Source organism: Lupinus angustifolius, chromosome LG04, assembly GCF_001865875.1.
Source record: "Lupinus angustifolius cultivar Tanjil chromosome LG04, LupAngTanjil_v1.0, whole genome shotgun sequence".
Lineage (NCBI taxonomy): Eukaryota > Viridiplantae > Streptophyta > Magnoliopsida > Fabales > Fabaceae > Lupinus > Lupinus angustifolius.
In genome coordinates, this window is record NC_032012.1 from 25,492,847 (window position 1) to 25,510,734 (window position 17,888).

The 17,888-nt window shown below is 32.8% G+C and overlaps 1 protein-coding gene across 2 annotated transcripts; it reads right to left on the reverse strand.

Moving 5' to 3' along the window:
- Positions 1,273–13,320, reverse strand: LOC109346586. Of its 2 annotated transcripts, XR_002107540.1 has the most exons (28): positions 13,240–13,320; positions 12,937–13,150; positions 12,683–12,816; positions 11,390–11,506; positions 10,978–11,124; positions 10,101–10,774; positions 9,755–9,876; positions 9,579–9,670; positions 9,181–9,400; positions 9,000–9,066; positions 7,612–7,760; positions 7,426–7,499; positions 7,175–7,339; positions 6,996–7,067; positions 6,712–6,813; positions 6,537–6,626; positions 6,017–6,092; positions 5,810–5,906; positions 5,648–5,717; positions 5,316–5,495; positions 5,081–5,203; positions 4,911–4,994; positions 3,574–3,758; positions 3,355–3,493; positions 3,195–3,254; positions 2,400–2,504; positions 1,557–1,793; positions 1,273–1,462 (listed from the first exon to the last, which is right to left on the reverse strand). XR_002107540.1 is itself a non-coding variant. In XM_019586218.1 (27 exons), exons 1-27 carry the CDS (start codon positions 13,318–13,320, stop codon positions 1,680–1,682), a joined length of 3,753 nt encoding a protein of 1,250 aa, XP_019441763.1. In that variant the 3' UTR covers positions 1,287–1,679. The 2 variants fall into 2 exon arrangements, 1 of the variants encoding a protein (XP_019441763.1); XM_019586218.1 differs by having other exon boundaries at positions 1,287–1,793.

A 17,888-nucleotide genomic window follows, 5' to 3' on the forward strand; every position in this document is an offset into this window, starting at 1 on the left:
AATGAAGATATGTTCTCATTTTCTATCCATCAATAACAAATTGAGCTCTTAATTAGGTTGACATATCAGGGGTCAACATCTATTCTACTGTACTAAAAGAGTATGTCACTCCATATAATATTTTTTCTAATTGATTGGAAAATATATATTTAAGTTTAAAATTTAATAATAAAATTGTATAGTTTTAATTCAATGAGAATATCGTGATAGGCAATGAGATATTTGTTAACAACTAACCATACATATCCTGCTAATAAATATTTTATAGTTTTACCCGGTTATGCAATAATTGACACTATCGAGTTAATTACTAAAAAAGTTCAACATAATGTAAATAAACTTGCAAAATAACAAAGTTTGTTGAATAAGTGACAAAAATGCTTAATTTTCTTGTAAATGATGATTCAAATATGACTCACAAATCCTTCTACACTACAAGTGGTACATGTTTAAAATAAATTATAACACCATTTTTTGTATGATATAGAATAACTTACGGACTATTTTTATGAGATATATAGTTACTCATGAAAAAGTTTTATTACTAAAATGGTCAATCTAAACTCTGACTCATTGATCAAATCGAAAAATATTTATACTAAAGGTTCTCAAAACACTAGTGAAAGTAACTTCTGTTAGCAATTAATTATCCTCATTTTCTGTTGGATGAACAGGAGGAGAAACCGTGAAAGGCATAAATCAGTCTAACACAACAAACGTTGGAAAATTTTGGTATCATAGGTGCACATTCCGTGAGGAACAGGGGAAATTTTAATGATATTAGAACACATTAGATCTAATACAACAACACACAAATCTTTATCCCATTATGTGGAGTCGGCTAACATTAGATCAAATAAGTGACCTTATTCCAAGGACAACATTCTACAATGAAAAAATAGCATTGTATCTCTATAGACATGGAATAAGCATCCAGATCATTCACAATATGCTTAGCCTCACTCCCTCCAACTTTAAACTACAACAAATTTGTAAACTGGTTGTGTAAGTATATTGAAAAACCCTCTGAAACATCAAGATCATAGGCCTTGATAGCAACATCTCAAAGGATTTGCTAGATGTATTGAGTACTTTTCAAAAAGTAGTCTTGCACAAATCTCAACATCAATGAAATACTTGAAAAGAAAAAAAGGAAGTCAAGGAATCATGTCATAATGGATTTTCCTTGACGGATTAAGGCTCAGGACAGAACACAATCAACAGTGATAACGGATTTTCCATTCAGCTAAACTAACATGCAGATGACATATTGGGGTAGAGGGTGCACTTCAAATCACAAATGCCATGGACCCATGGTATACATTTTAATTTATAAATTAGCAGAAATAGGAATTACTTTATTTCTTTAAGGAAAAAAAAAACCAGGTATTTACAAACAGAAAGCCAGAACCAGGCACCCCATAATGTCTAGGGGAGATAAAGAGATGGATCAGCATGGTACCTAAAAATAACCTTTTATCACCCAGTTGTCAACAAATTATACTCCGGAAAAAATTGGGGCGGTGAGGGGTTGGAGCGAAGGAGAAAAGGGAAACCTGTGATATAAAACGGTGGGGGCAGAACCAATTATGGAATTTCCATATCGACAGGTCACCAACCTTGCACCATTTAGGTTATATAGAAGAATTGCCTAGGAAACAAACGCTATACAGAGAACTTTACATGAAATAGCTCAAAGATCTCATTTTTCTTGATCCACCTTCTCCGTAAAGGTCATTCCATTGGAGTAGCTCATTCATGTTTGACGATTCTGATGAAACACTTGCACAAACCTGCATAAATGCATGTGTTACCACAGGGAGTTATATACTGCATACTGCCATGAAATGCATTATACCCCACAAAAGGAATTATAAAGTGCATTATTCTGTTACCACCATGAAAAATTATTAATTGATTTGTAAAAAGGGAACTTCACCAGTCCTTACAAATAAAATTTGATGTTCAATTAAGTTTTTTAATACTTCATCAATCCTTACAAAGAAAAAGAAAAACTGCAGTCTTAATACATCAGTACTTAAGGCAGATATGACCTAATTCTGTGTAGTTTTCCCAAGCTTCCTCCAATAAGCCTGTATCTTACATTTCAAGAGTTATTTAAATTGAACTTAAATTTGCTAACTTATCTTGCCTACATTACACATGCATGGTAATATTTCCTAACAATATTTAAAGCTCTATGAACAGATTATCTGACTCGTGAACCAACTCCAAACTAACACTGACACAAACCCCTCCTCTGAAGATCTCATCAACACAGACAGTCAAAACTGACAGACATGCGCTACTTATTGTAAGCTAACTACCTAGCATAAAGCCCCATCATGTTAAAAGTAGGTGGCTGAAATTGCATGTAATATTTGAAAAGGTTATTATACCTGCTCATGTGCGTATCTAAAATCCTCCATCTTCAAGGGACGAATGTCAACACTACTATGCAATACAGGTAAAGGTTTATTCTCGGCCAATGCTGAATTTCTCTCCTGAAAGATATTTCATGTCAAAGAAAGCATAAGAAATCACCAAGCCTTTAAATATTATGCAGGCACAATAAGGTGCACAAGTTCGTATCTCAATGCCATGCATATTTATTCATAAATATTCTTCACTCGAGGGGTGGCAGTTATACAGCTTAAGTATTGAACTTAAGACACTTCTGTATGAGAAATTGAAATCGTCCAATTGAAACAAATGCAGTAGACCAACAATGAAGCAAAAAGTCGAAGAACTCATTCGCAGCATTGAAGTGAACATGGTTGTCCTCAGAATGAGCTCAGAGACAATGAAGTTCATAAAATTGCATGTTATAGTCATAAATTTCTTTTTTCCTTTAAATTACACCTCAATTCTCTTAAAAAATAAATAATGTAGTGTTAAATCTGGCAGTGTATTTCTCTTTTTGGTTGTAGCTGACAGTATGCTTAACAATTATTATATCACAATTTGAATTTTTCTATCACTTCTCTATATTTTATATTCAAGTTTTAAAGTAGCATGATGATTCTTTCCCCCTCATTTTATACTTCAAGCACAACCTATTTCTAAAGATTCGAAGAGACCACTCACACAACGGTTAATGAAATAAACCAATCCGTAAACACAGCCAAAATATCTCATAGAAGAAAAATAATGGGGTACTCAAACACGGAACTTTTAAATACATTATAACTAACCTTCTTTTCCTTCTCCAAGATCTCTCTTATTGGGCAGTGAGCTGCTGTGACACACAGATTCTGCAATCAAAACATAACAATGAGAATGTTCAATGTTAGAAATAAATACTACCTTCTCTGGCTTAATATAATTGAAGAAAAAGACAGAAATAGGGACAACCTTTAGGTCACTCCCCGAATATCCATCAGTCATATTTGCTATTGCTTCCAAATCAACATCTGGTGCTAGATCTTCTTTTGCTAAAATGACTCTCATAATTTTTTCTCTGTTTGGAGCATCTGGCAGATTAACCATCAATCTACAAAAAAAATTAAAAAGGTTTTGAATTAGAACATATCTTACAAGAAAAATAGGATTAAAGAGGGTCAAATCAAATACCTGCGTGGAAGTCTTCTAATAACAGCCTCATCAAGATCAAAAGGCCTGTTCGTAGCAGCAAGAACAAGTACACGCTCTTTATCTTTGGTACGTAGACCATCCCAATTAACCATAAATTCATTCTTCATTTTACGCATAGCCTCATGCTCACCAGGATTTTCACGTCTCCCTAGCATACTGTCAACCTACCTCACCAAAAAAACACCACAAACCAAATCAAACACGGATAATTAAAACTAATAACATCCATGGTAGCTACTATCATATAAGAGGCAAGATTAAAAGATATTTAGGCTATCATTTCAGTCCATTTTGTTGTCCTTTAAGAATATTCATTTGGTTCCTTTGAACTTTTTCACTAAATACTAAATAGTGCTGGAAAACAATAAGTCTGGAGCCGATTCAAAGACTTGCCTTTGTAGCAAATAATCACAAAAACTATATAACTGAAACGATCCATAAAAGATCTGATTACGTTCAAATTATGGACTTAATCCATACTAGATCCTAGACGTGGTTTTTATCGTATGCGGCACCTTTTGATCTAGTTTTTTCTAATTGATGCTTAGATCCTTGGTTGTGTATTACCTTATTATGTAAAAAGAATCGTAATTGATTGTTCTCTTGTATTGGGTAGGCACCCCTTGTGCTTGTTTAATACAATTTTGCTTATTAAAAAAAAACTTTTGAAGTTTTCGTTCAAATATGTTCGGAATTCCAAATCAGAATCCATGAGCTCTTCAACCCCACCCATTGTCAGTAAACATGGTTTGAGATAAAATTGCCACTGTTTTTCAGTTTCCGAATTCCCTAATAGCTTAGCCATTCTTTTGACCACAAAGTATATTCTATTGACAAATGCTAAACCGAAGTATGTGAATTATGTGGAACACAATTGATCTCCATCAAAGAATTTGGGAGAACAATTTTTCAAATTACAAGGCTCACACAGTTTTTGTTAATTAAACAACAGCGACATATCCAGTTGCCTCCTCATGTTTAGAATTTACAATTAGGTTGTGTACCGAGAAATATTGTATACCAATATATTTTGTTAAATGGCACAGTGAAAAAAGTAGAAAAATGAAGGAAAACAGGAAAATGGAGTCATGTGCATAATGCCATGTCACACTGATAATGCCACTTTACCATGCCATGTCGATTATCACTCGTTATGCAAACATAACAGTACATTTAAATGGTGAGTAATACAAAAAAACTTACGATAAAAGACATAAGTAAACATACTTAAAAAACAAATAAGTGGTCAAAATGTAATGAAAATATTATAAAGAAGAAAAAAACTTTGAAGGAAGATGTTTGACATGTGTACAAACCTCATCAACAAAAATCACACTTGGAGCAATTTTGCTGGCCAGAGAAAAGACTGCTTTAACATATTTCTCCCCTTCACCAAACCACTGCAACAGATATAAATAATGTAGTTATAAAAGCGTGGGAAGAAATAGATTATTTTTTGTAAGTTTCAATTTGTAACATTTAATACCTTTGAAGTAATGCTAGACATTGAAATATTTATAAAATTTGCTCCTGCTTCAGTTGCTACAGCCTTTGCAAGCATTGTTTTTCCCGTGCCAGGTGGGCCAAAAAGCAGTATTCCCTTGCAAGGCTATAACCAAAGTAATTAGAATGAGATGCTAAACGCACAGCAAGATGTACTTGAAAATGTGTTGCACTTGCACACACATCATTAGAAGTAACTACAAAGAAAATCTTTTCACCTTCGTTAGCTGTCCTTTACAAAACAATTCAGGTCTCTGAAGAGGAAGCATAACCAATTCCTTCAAGGTATCTTTCACATTCTCTAAAGCTCCAATATCATCAAATGTCACCCCAATATCAGTTGGTGGAATAACATCACCAAGCAGTTTTTTCTCAAATTCATTCTCTGTTACCACATCCTGATAAAAAAAGTAGATACGGGTATTAACTCCAAAATTCAAGTCATTATATTGTACAGTAACCATATCGGAACGAGTGAAGCAACATATTTAACTCACAAGATATGGTGGGAAAGGTATAATATTCTAAGAGCTCGTGTTACTTTACTTACTTTCAGTGATTTTTTTGAGCTCTTGTTTTCGTTTTGAATGCCATGTAGAATGCTTAGCCCATACTTAATACTGCATCAATGAAATATAGAAGTGTTAGAAAAAAGAAATAAGGTCGGATAAGTTACATTTCATTGACATGACAAATATGAAGAAAAAATAACCTTTCTGCAGATATCACAAAATTAGAGTCTTTGGTAGAAGACTCAGTTGAATGCATAAAATGGTAACTTATAGCCCAGCCAATTATCTTTTCCACACCTAGTAAAATGAGTTGAGGGAATGATATTACTAATATGAAAAATCATAATATTTCACATTTTGCGTAGTTGATTTATAATTTAAAATATAATTAAAAAGAATAAACTGACTTTCAGTTGTTAGGGTTTGATCTTTGATGCAAAGTGACTCGAGGTCAGAGCAATTCAATCCTATCCTGTTGAGAACCTGAAATCATTAGAAGAATCTCATCAATATTTTCACAAATTGTAAGGCAAAAATAAATTTTAATATTGAATAAACCCAAATCAGAGAGAAACTCCTCTTGAAAAAATTACATCAAATGAATCATTTCATTGTTTAAACAAAACCTAAAAAAACAATGTGAACCATGGCCAGGATAGGCATGCTTGAAAAGCAGCAAATAGGAAGAAATTCATCAATAAATCAACTTTTAAATGGGTAGCAAATTAAGAATTTTGAATCCTAGTAAGGGAAGATTTCACAAAACAAATGCATTTGATGTCACAGAATCCAAAAGGGCAAAATAACTAAATGAAGAACTAGCACAACAATTGAAAAACATATATAAAAGTGCAGCAACAAAGAGGAAACACAGATTAATAAAAGAAAAAAGGCACAAAAATGGATAAGAGATGTTGCCAGACTCACTGAGTGGATGCTGAGAATGTTGGCCTGGGCTTTCATAGTTTCAATGTCGCGTTCTAGCTGCTGCTTCCAGTCAGAAAGTAAAGCCTCATCCTATATAAGATTGAAAGTAAAACAGATATATAAACTGTAAATAGCGACAATAGAAACAACAAAATAATATTAATCTAACTGATACCTGAGGCAGTTGTATTGTCACCCTGTTTGGGAAAAGGCGATTAAGTTGCTTCGTTACTTTGGGGGTTTCTTTGCTCCTATCATGCAGTCTACTAAAGTTATCCTAAACACAGGACCAAATTGTAGTAGATTAATAATTAATTCTTAAACAAAGCAGAAATAAAAAATTTATCATATAGACAATGATGTTAACTCATAAACCCAACTAACACAGACTTAAAGTCACAATAATGAAGGTAAAAACAAAGACAAGCAAGGGAAGAGCAAAAGATACAAATATCATACAGGAAAAGCAAGATCGAGTAGTGCTGTCTGATTGCTCCCAAACTTCGTAAATAGAAGGCCTCCTGGATGGGTCTGGAAGCATAAAGATACAAGCATCAAAAACAGCAGCAAAAACTTTTCTAAGATCATGAGATGACTGCAATCAAATGGCAACTAAGAAATTAATAATCAAACAGCACCTTTTCCTTACGGTTGTCTAGCTGGGTATGCGAGCCAACAACAACAACATTCTGTGGCAAGTTTTCAAATTTACTTTTCAAAATTTCAGAATTACCAACCATTGTCTTCTCTATATCCTTAATGAACAATACTAGAGCACCACTTTTACTCTGATTACAAACAACCTATTTAAAAAACAGCAGAGAAGGGTGTTAAATATACTTCTCGTGGAATAGAGACAACTTTTGGACAGGTATAGACTTAAGAACACCTCAAAGATGTCGTTAATTGCAAGCTTGTCAATGTCATCTCCTCCAGTACCATCTACTCGTAGTAAATGATTTGCTGCAAAATAATTCAACAATGATTTTTTTATACACAAAAGCCAAAATTATAGCACACAATAAGCCACTATGCACCTAAAGGAACATTAGTCCAAACAAATATGGTGAATTACCGGAACAAAAGAATCCATGATCAACTTCGCAAAGGCCTCCAAGATCATTACCATCTGGAATTGGTTTGTCGAACCTAACTCCGATTTTTGAAGACCCGTTATCTTCAAAAGCAAGGAGAACTTTACCCCTGGAACCATAGCTTGGTCCCCTGTCCAATATAAGAAAAGCATAAACACTTAAATTCCCAGAAGAACAACATATTAAACTAAAATTGATATAGAAATATTAAGGAAATAAAACATGAGGTCAATATAAATACACTAAAACATATAATTCAAAAACAGGGTAATGAAAAGTTGAATAAAAAATAAAGCAAAACTGTCTTGTTTCTTCGCTGCATATCTGAAATTGGAAAATACCTTGAAACAGTCAAGAGTAAATAATCTACTTAGGAAAAATATTGACACAACTAACTGTTGGGTATTCCAAATTTGAATGAAGAAATCACATATTGAGCAAAAATTGATGAGTTAAAGAGCATATAAGTGGATGAACTCATAGACCTAATGTCTTAAGGTTTTGGATCAAGATGTGGTGTCAAATCCACTTATATGATTCTTTCACTCTTCCCATGGAAGAATGCACGGCTCAACGAAGTATTGAAGTGACAAATGGTCGGTAGATCCATGAGGGATCCCTGTGTCAAAAGTCTTCCTGACGAGAGGTCAAGGCAGCGTGTTCCGTTGGTGAAAGGATAAGCCAACGACAATGCAAGTAGATCAAGAGTTGAGCTCTGGTGTATATCCAATACACGAAGGAGAACTCACACTTGAGGGGAGATGTTGGGTATTCCAAGTGTGAATGAAGAAGTCCCACATTGAGCAAAAATGGATGAGTTAAAGAGCATATAAGTGGATGGACCCATAGACCTAATACCTTAAGGTTTTGGGTCAAGATCTGGTGTCAAACCCACTTATATGCTTCTTTCACTCTTCCCATGGAAGAATGTTATAGCCCACGGATGAAGATCTTCCAACACTAACCCAAAGGAGATCTAAAGGCAAGACACCCATAAATCATATCCATTCATTTATAATTAAATACGCAGTAGAATTGAAAAAACTACACTGCCACACATTTGCTTTCAATATTTCAACCAAAACATCTGAACTGAACTAAGAGGAACCACCCCAAGTGGCAACTGACAACTTTCAAAATCAACTTATAACCACTGAAAAAGAGGACAGATTTGCCAAAAAAAATCTTATTACTCTTAACTTAAAAGAAAATTCACATTGTTTATCAAAGACATATTAAATTAATTTTCATGCATTTTCCCTCAACAAAAAATGTTAGGGAAATCTTACATCTCTACAATATCAGATCAGCCTCTACTACTCAATAACTACAATGATATTAAGTATAATTCTTCCAAAACACAAATTACCTTGAAGGATTACTCTGTAGCGATGAGACAGCAGAAGGGAAGTTACCCACAAATTTTACTCTATCACCTGCCAATAAACAACAAGTGATTGAAGCCTTCAAAATGCCACCTAGCATAAGAGAAAGACAATAGGAAGTAAATTAGGAAATATGTATTCCAATTTTAGGGTGAAACAGCATACCTGTTTTAAGAATAGTGCCTTTTGATGATGCAGTAGAAACCTCTTGCTTAAGCGTAGCCTGGGAACTTAATGTTGATCCACCTATAATTTCAGCATCTACACTAGAAGCTGGTTTCTTCTGCTGTAATGTGGTGGCCTGGGTACTTCTCTTAGAAAACACAGATGGTCTTTCAGACTTTGAACTTTCTTTGGCAGAATCAACTTCCTTTGATGGTGCCCCCTGAAAAATCAACCGCACATCAAAAACAATTATTTGTGCATATTTAAATCCTGATATAACAAGCAACGATCTCAACATAAGCAAGTCAAACAGGAATCATAAAGTTCTTAGACTAGTGAGGTATAACCTTAAAAAACATCAATAAACATAAATAAATAAATAAAAACAAAAAACATACACCGGGTAAGGAAAGAGAATCCACAATTAAAATCTTGGCGCCAAAATGCTTAGCAAGTGCCTTGCACAATGTCTCTTGATATATTTCCGAACCTACACATGAATCATGTAGACAGGTATCAGTTCTCCATTACCAGAAGGAGAAAATAAGAGCATAAACAAAAATAATGGGATTACCTGCAGGACCGGATAACAATATCCGTGGGGACACTGATGGGAGGTCTGAAGCATATTTTCCAAAGCCGCCGCACTTCAAATGAATATATGTAGAAGAAGTCAAAACATTCTTTGTTGTATCACTGTAACAATACAAAACACCATAACCAAGTCACCATAAATTATTGTTTTTTTTCTTTCTTAAAAGAGCAATTATGAGCAATATAAAAAGAGGAGAACGTACTACTAAAGCAACTGTAGCTTACATCCAATTGTGATTATACTATAAGTATATGGTTAAGGTACCATGTATAAGGAAATCAAATAAGAAAAAAAATAACAAGAAACAATAGTTTGTTGTTTCCACCTTAGATAATAAGGGAAATCTTCGAATGAGACATCAATTTTGTCAGCATTGAGAATTCTTTGTTGTAAACTCTCCTTGAATGCTTGGTGCTTGGTTGATGCTAATGTAGTCAGTGTATTAACATCTTTAAGGAGTTCTCTTAATTCCCTTCGCTCTTCCAATATTTTAGAAATGCTACCGCTTAAATCAAGCTCAGGACAGGAGCCCTCAAGCATCCGCAATAATGGCCTCAACTCGAAGGAAGCAGTAATCTTGCCAACATCTGCATCCAAATCAGCATCGACTTCCATTGTATCAAGGCTTGGATTTTCATTACCAACGATAGAGGATGCAAGAACAGTTTTGTCAGCATAAACGCCTGCAGATGGTTCATCATTATTGAGGCTAGGTTTCATTTCATTGTCTGGAATATCATCCCCGTGGCCAGAAGGAGGTGATGAAATGTCAGTATTCTGTTGGACGTTCTTGCCAGTTTTAGCAGTTGGTGGTAGGAGAGATAAATCTTTATGAAGATTAGATAATGAGGCCAATATTGATGCTCTAGCAACAGCTGAAGAGTCCCCAGATCTAGCCTCGACTTGTATTCCATTCATTGGAGCACTCTGGGCTTCTAAAATACTCATGGATGAAGGTATGCCAGTAGTAAGATTGTTATTTGTGAGCTGCTGGAAGATCTAAATTACAAGCTAAGGATGCCACCAATAAATTTGAGGATCAAAACGTACAGCACTTTATAATGAAAATACATAGAATGCATGACTTACAGATTTACCCAAAAAAATGAACAAACATGCATGCAAACAAAGGAGGAATGAGCAGAAAAAATCAAAACAACAAACTAATAAACATTCCCTAGTAAAACACATGCAAAGGATACATAAGCATGCTTGCCGGAAGAACCGAAGACCACCTCATCACCTCCACTCAAAATAAGACGGACATTCTTGCGGTGTGTCTTACCATTGACTTGAACAGAACCTTTACCCCCTGTTATTTCCAGTAATGCAATAGACGAACCTCCACGCTGCTAAAGTTAAGATAACAAATGTGGTCAGTAATCTTAAAAACAGAGAAGTACTTAAAATTTTCTACAGTTCAAGTGTGTTTGGGATCTGTCCGCTAAAACTGAACAAAATACATTATTTCAGTCAATATCTTTCACCAAATCATCTAAGATATATTTATTTTTGGTACGATAAATGATTAATTTTCCATAATACAGAGCAGGTGGACACCTAGTTATTCAGCTCATTGTTTTAAGTTCCAAAAGATAAAAGTGGAAACTGTACCTCTATGTGACTCAACTTGCACAATACATTACCAACAGATGGATCTTTAAGCCATAAATTACAGTGACGACCTTGACCAACAGTGAAGATAGGCTCGGACATGGACAAGTGTGGATTCTGGAGAAACATGAAAAACAAAAGGATTAATTTAAAAACTACAATAGCACAATCAGGAATTGAAAAATTAATGAGAAGACATAATCATAAATCAGCTCATAGCTCTCCTTGTCTTAACCCAACAACAAGTACAAGATTCTCTAACTTACATGTTAACATACTCATGTCTACCATAAATTTTAAAATAAAATAAAAATCAAAGGAAATATATATTTTCACCCAGGACTGTCAATAATAATGGTTAACTCATGTGAAATGTAGATTAGCAAAAAAAACAAGATTTTCTCTTGATTGCACTTCACAAGAAGAATGTCAAATTTCCAAGCATAATTTTTTTAGTCCCTCGCCCCACCCAAAAAAAAAGGATATTGAGAGCTGTAGTTCCCACCAATAAGCTTGCATGGATTATTATTTTTTAATAGCGATGCAACATTAAGCTCCAAAAAGATGCCACTACTTCAACTAATTAGCTCATTATTTCTTGGAATTGGACAACTAAGGCCTATCATTGCAATCTTAAACGTAGATTAATTACACTGACCTTCTCTAAGGTTAGCTCTAATTACACTCAACATCCTCTTGTTTGAAAAATTACACCTCTATCCCTCCCTCACTTCATGTATTGTTCAAACACCGATTATGTAGGGTTCCTACACACCATTTCCACCTCTAAATAGCAAACTAAGGAAGATAGATATAATTTCTCAAAGGATAAATTACACATCACTCCCCTAACAGAGTTACACTTGTAACACATAAAAACACGAGTACTCTTTTTATCGTGGATTACAAAATAAAATTCACTTGGGAAAAGTTAAAACGACTAACTTCACAGGGGTAACATCTTATTCATCCATTCTCAAATAATGGATTACCAGTGTACTAAGCGCAGGAATGAATCCTTTTGCGTGAAATTTTCATACCAGTTCTAAAAAATCTAGGTCCTCTTAAAATATGCCAGTAGATGTGTTAGAGTCTCTGTACATAAAAAAGCTAACACTAAGCACTCTGATCAGTGAATTGAGCAAGCAACAATAAGCTGTTATATATTGATAGGAGAATCTAAAATGCAAGACAAAGACTCCCGGTCATCAAAGGATCGAATTTGACAATGCATTCCTCATCAGTCATCAAAAGTTTTGAGACAGAAGTACTGAGATAACAGTGAAACTGAACCTGAGAACACTGAGAAATGAGCTTTCCCCACGCAGCCTTTGGGGCAGATTTTGTGGATTTTGTCACCCGCTTCTTCGACCGTCCAGCCGCTGCACCAGCTGTCTTTGATTTATCCACATCCGTCGCAGTTTCACCTGATGAACACCACGTAATTCATAAATCCAACCAATCTAAAAACCACGTGCATGCACAAAATTAACCATCTGAAGCAACAAACAACTGAAAAAACATTACAAAAATTGTAACTTTAGTACCTGGATACTGCGGCGACACCATATCCTCACCTTCAACGGGCTCAGAAGGAGGCTTATCTTCATCGCAAACATCCACTGGCTTCAACGACGCCGTATCGGGTAGATCAGCAGACCGGAGCTCAGGTTCTCGAGAATCATTTCCGTTTCCAGATTCGTTGACCGGAGCAACAATTCCCGGACCAGGTAACGCTGACGGCGACGCATCATCGGAAACCTAGGTATCAAAATTGAAATTGAGAACAAAATTCGAATCCCGAGATAACGAATTAGAGAAATCAATAAAGGAAAGGGAGATTTAGTTACCTTGGATCGTTTGGAAGTTGAAGGAGAAGGAGAAGAGAGAGTACGCTTTGAAGAAGAGGAGCTACGGCGAGTTTCAACCATGATTGTGGATAATGGTTACGGTGGCGGTCCCTATTCGTCTCTGATCCAGAGGCGAAGAGAGATAAAGATGAGAATGATTGAGAAAAAAAAATAAATCACCGATTTTCTGTGCTCTGCTTTCAGCAATTCAATGCAAATTTAACAACACACTGTAATCAATTATTTATTATTTTTTCACCTTATCACGTAAATTTTATAATATTTCATATCTCTGCTAAATATATTTTTTATTAATAGCACAATAGTGTAAGCTTTTATTTTTTGGTACTATAGTATTCCTTCACATTTTTTATTAATTTGTAATTGTCTCTTCTAATTAGTATTGCTTAGAATAATCAAATCATTAACATTAGGGTAGTAAGGTTTACATCACTATCAATGTTTTGATATAATGTAAGATTTTTTATTCAATCAAAATATGAATGAAAAAATGTACATGAATAATTAAAAGTATGATAATGTAAAAATATATTATTTGTTCATAGATATTATTTTTTTGAAACACACGATAGTTTTATAGAAATTTCAAGTTTATATATATGACAATATAATTATAGATATAAAAATTTGAAGGTCAAATTCTACCTACCAACCTCAGGTGAATTTGCCTTGGAGGATACGTGTGATCATAAATTAGAAAAAACAAAAAATGTATTTTTGGAGGTCTACTTTCAAATACACTATAAAAATTAAGATTGTCTATAATATGTGATATATGTATTTGACTTTTAAAAAAGTAATAACTTAGGAATGAAACTAATGTTTGTAAATAAATAAATTATTAACATTATTATATATTTAAAGATAATATTCATGTTTGAAACATGTTTTATAGCTAAGAGTATATTATCAGTCATTAGTTAAAATATCCATTAATATATTAAATATGTTAATAGTCGAGTCTACCCTTGTTTTTCTTATTCACATTTTAAGTTCAATTTAAATTAGGTTTTAAAACGAATTTAGATCTTCGTGTTTACATTTGTCTTATTCCACCGAGTAAGCAATTTATATAAAAATAATATTGAACTAACATTGCATTAAATTCTATAATTAAGATATGGAAATATATGGTACTACATTATTATATATTTAAATTAAATTGTGGGGTAAGTTTTTTCAACAGAAACAGATCTTCCTTTTGTAGTTCCTTCATCGTTCCTTTTTTAAGGTTATATATATATTTGTTAAGGTTTTTTTTTTGTTTTTATTTAATTTATAAAAATAGTTAAATAGAGGGAGGTAGAGTTGGAAACGGGAGAAGGAAACAAAAGGTTTTTGTGGTGTGTGTGGAAATTGGGAAACGTAATGCCACATGAGAATGGATGAGATGAGGGATTAGGAGGGGACCACATTTGTATCATATAATTTATATCACTTCATATGTCAAGTTATAATTAGTCAGAAAAATATATAATAATTAAATTTTAATTTAAATATATTTTTCTAAATTAATCATAAGTTTATAATATATAAATTGACACTTATTATAGACTGCAAATATGTACCCAATTAAGAGGAACTTCAACTTTTCAAATGGCATGATAGCAATCTTGTTGTGGCAGTGGGTGAAATTTGTGTGAGTGGCTTTCGGGGACTAGAAGAGTCACCAAGAGAGACTCTTCTCTTTCTGAATCGGGGTAAGGAGGGCAAGTTGTACCGGAAAAAATGGTCTTCTATTTAATCTTAAATATTAATTAATATATATGATAAAAAAATTAAAGAATAATTTATATATGAAATGATATAAGTATTTTGACATTCAAAAGCAATTTAAAAAACATCGTGAAATAAGACATTATATTATTAGATAGGTTGTTCAAATGAAATCAATATCTACAATAAGTTAAAAATATGTCATTACCTTGTAGATAACTGAACAAATACGCATGAAACAAGTTAGATGTGAGCAAAAATCACATTAGAACATGTAAGAGACAAACTCACAATTAACCCTAACTGTATTTATTTCTTGAAACCAAACTCAAACTTAAACTTGATAAGACTCTCTCTGAGTGCAATTAAGACAAGGTCAAATTAAATAAACTAGTAGACTATTTACACCCAGGTAAAGGTAGACCAAGTGACCAGCACAATAGTCAAATAGGTAGTGAAGTGTGATTTTGTTTAACTGTTTTTTTATTACTACGAGTATCTTTCATCATATGAGTAAGAAAGTAATATTTTTTTAGATTTGTGGTTGTCAATTCCAACAAGTATTATTTTCAAGAATCGAACAGTGGATGTATTTGCTTTGACTATTTTTTGTTTTCATTTTCAATGAAATCAGAAAATGGGGGTGAAAACATGTTTGCTGTGTTGTTTTCATTTCATATTTTTTAAAACATGAGTTCATTTCCGGAATTTTGAAAATAAAAAAATATCATTTCCAATATTTTCAATAATAAGATAATGAAATTTTATTGAAATTTTAACTTTTATTACTACATTCAGAAAATGGGGTGAAAACGTGATGTTTTAATATTTTCACGTTATTCCAAATCTTTTGATGTTTTGAAAACTCAATATACATTTATATTTTACTTTCCAATTATACCCTTTATTTATTACCAATATTTTCTTCACATGTCTCTTCATTTCATTTTTAATCCAGTTTTTTATGTGTATTAAATGTGACTATTTTAGTCAAATTTTATTGAATTTTTACTTCATTTAATATTTTTTGAAACTATGTGCATAACCTTAAGCATCAAAAGATGTGGAATGAGAGGAATATTATTTTCAATTACTCGCTTTACTAATCAACAAAATGCTAAAATCAATTGATGAGGGTCTCCTTGTCATTACTATCACACATCTTCATAATAAAATTTATTTCTTTATCTCCCAACATAATAACTTTTATTCATCTTTCTTATGATTTTATTAAAATAGTTCGATGATGATTATGATAATATATGGTTTAGAGATGAAAATTGACGCTTCTTGATGTTACTGCAACCTTAATTAAATAGTATATCACTTGCACGTAAGTAATTTATTTTAATTTTACCTTTTTTGGAGAGCATGTGCAACTGCATGATGTTCATTATGACTTTTCACACGCTTTTGTAATAGCAAATGACCAAGTCGAACAACTAAAAATGTTCAACATATTATTGACATAAAATACATTGGAAAGAAAATACAAGTATCAAATATGTAGATATTTTATAAAATTATTGGTTTGACTACTTTAATGATTAGAATTTATACCTATGTATGCAAACTTGGGGGGTTGAGTTGTATTTGTTCTTTACTAATTTCTCTTATCTTTTTAGGATATATGTGTGTGTTTAATTCCCTTATTCTTCCATTTACTCTTTGCCTATGTATTTAATAAATAGAAAACAATTTGCATTAATAACATGGCTCTAAAAAATTGCATCATTGCATATTCTCTTTTTTCCATATATAAATTTTAGAAATAAATATCTCTTTTAACTATCGATGAACCTTTTCCATTGCATTGCCTGCTTTTTCATTGATAAAGGAATTAATTAAAAATATTTATTAATTAATACTTGCATTCTATAAAAATATTCGTAATTGATTTGTTGATCATGTGTGAGACTATATATATGTATATTTTTCAATACTTTTTATGTTAAGTGTTAAACAATATTAATTCTTCACACAAAAATAAAAACAAAGGGTCTTTTACTCCTTTATTAAACTCCTTCAAGTTGTATTTTTCAATCACTTGTTCGTCCTTCTTCTATTACTTATTTCTCTATATAAAAATACGAAGGTAGGTTTCATTTGCAAAATCCTTTTTAAATCATTAAGAATTTGTATCAAATATTTAACCCCATGCTAAACTAAAGAATGATACAATTATATTAATGTTGCAATATGAATGATCAAGACAAAAAAATAAAAAATATAATCCACACAGCACACTCTAGCATATGCACAAGTATAAAATATAGGAGCACTACTTTAGAAGAAGCTTCGCAATCACTTAAAGTTAGCCTAGGCCTAATTTTATTGTTCTGGACAGACATGTGGGAAAAGGATCACCTATCCCACAATTTTTTTGTCTCCCTATCCTGGACCAATCAAACATTATAAAATAATATTAAAATATTAATTTCTGTTTTTATAATTTTTTTAAATGAATGAAGTTCTATAATTAACTTAGTAAACCAAGTAGGACATGAATTGAGACATGTGATCCCATCTCCCACCTGTACTTTCATTCACAAACCTTTTTTCTTGTACTCAAGTAGTACTTATATACTATAATGATTGTTTGCTCTTATATAATTAGAATCTTTATGTGCTAAGGTCAATACATTAATTAGTTGTCTTGTCCCCGGTCAGAAAACATTAGATTTAGGAAATTAGTACATAATTAAATTTGTGATTAAGTTAAAAGGTAAAGGCGTAAAGCATAATCATATACTAGAAATCAAATCACATGCAACCCTCTGTGAAGAAAAAAATCACGCTGACTTTAATCATGTAATGTATTGGATTATGTTTCAATCATTGCCTTGTTTACGTGGATCTGATGCATGTTAAGACCTGATTAAATATAATTTTGGGCAACACTGATTTTACCA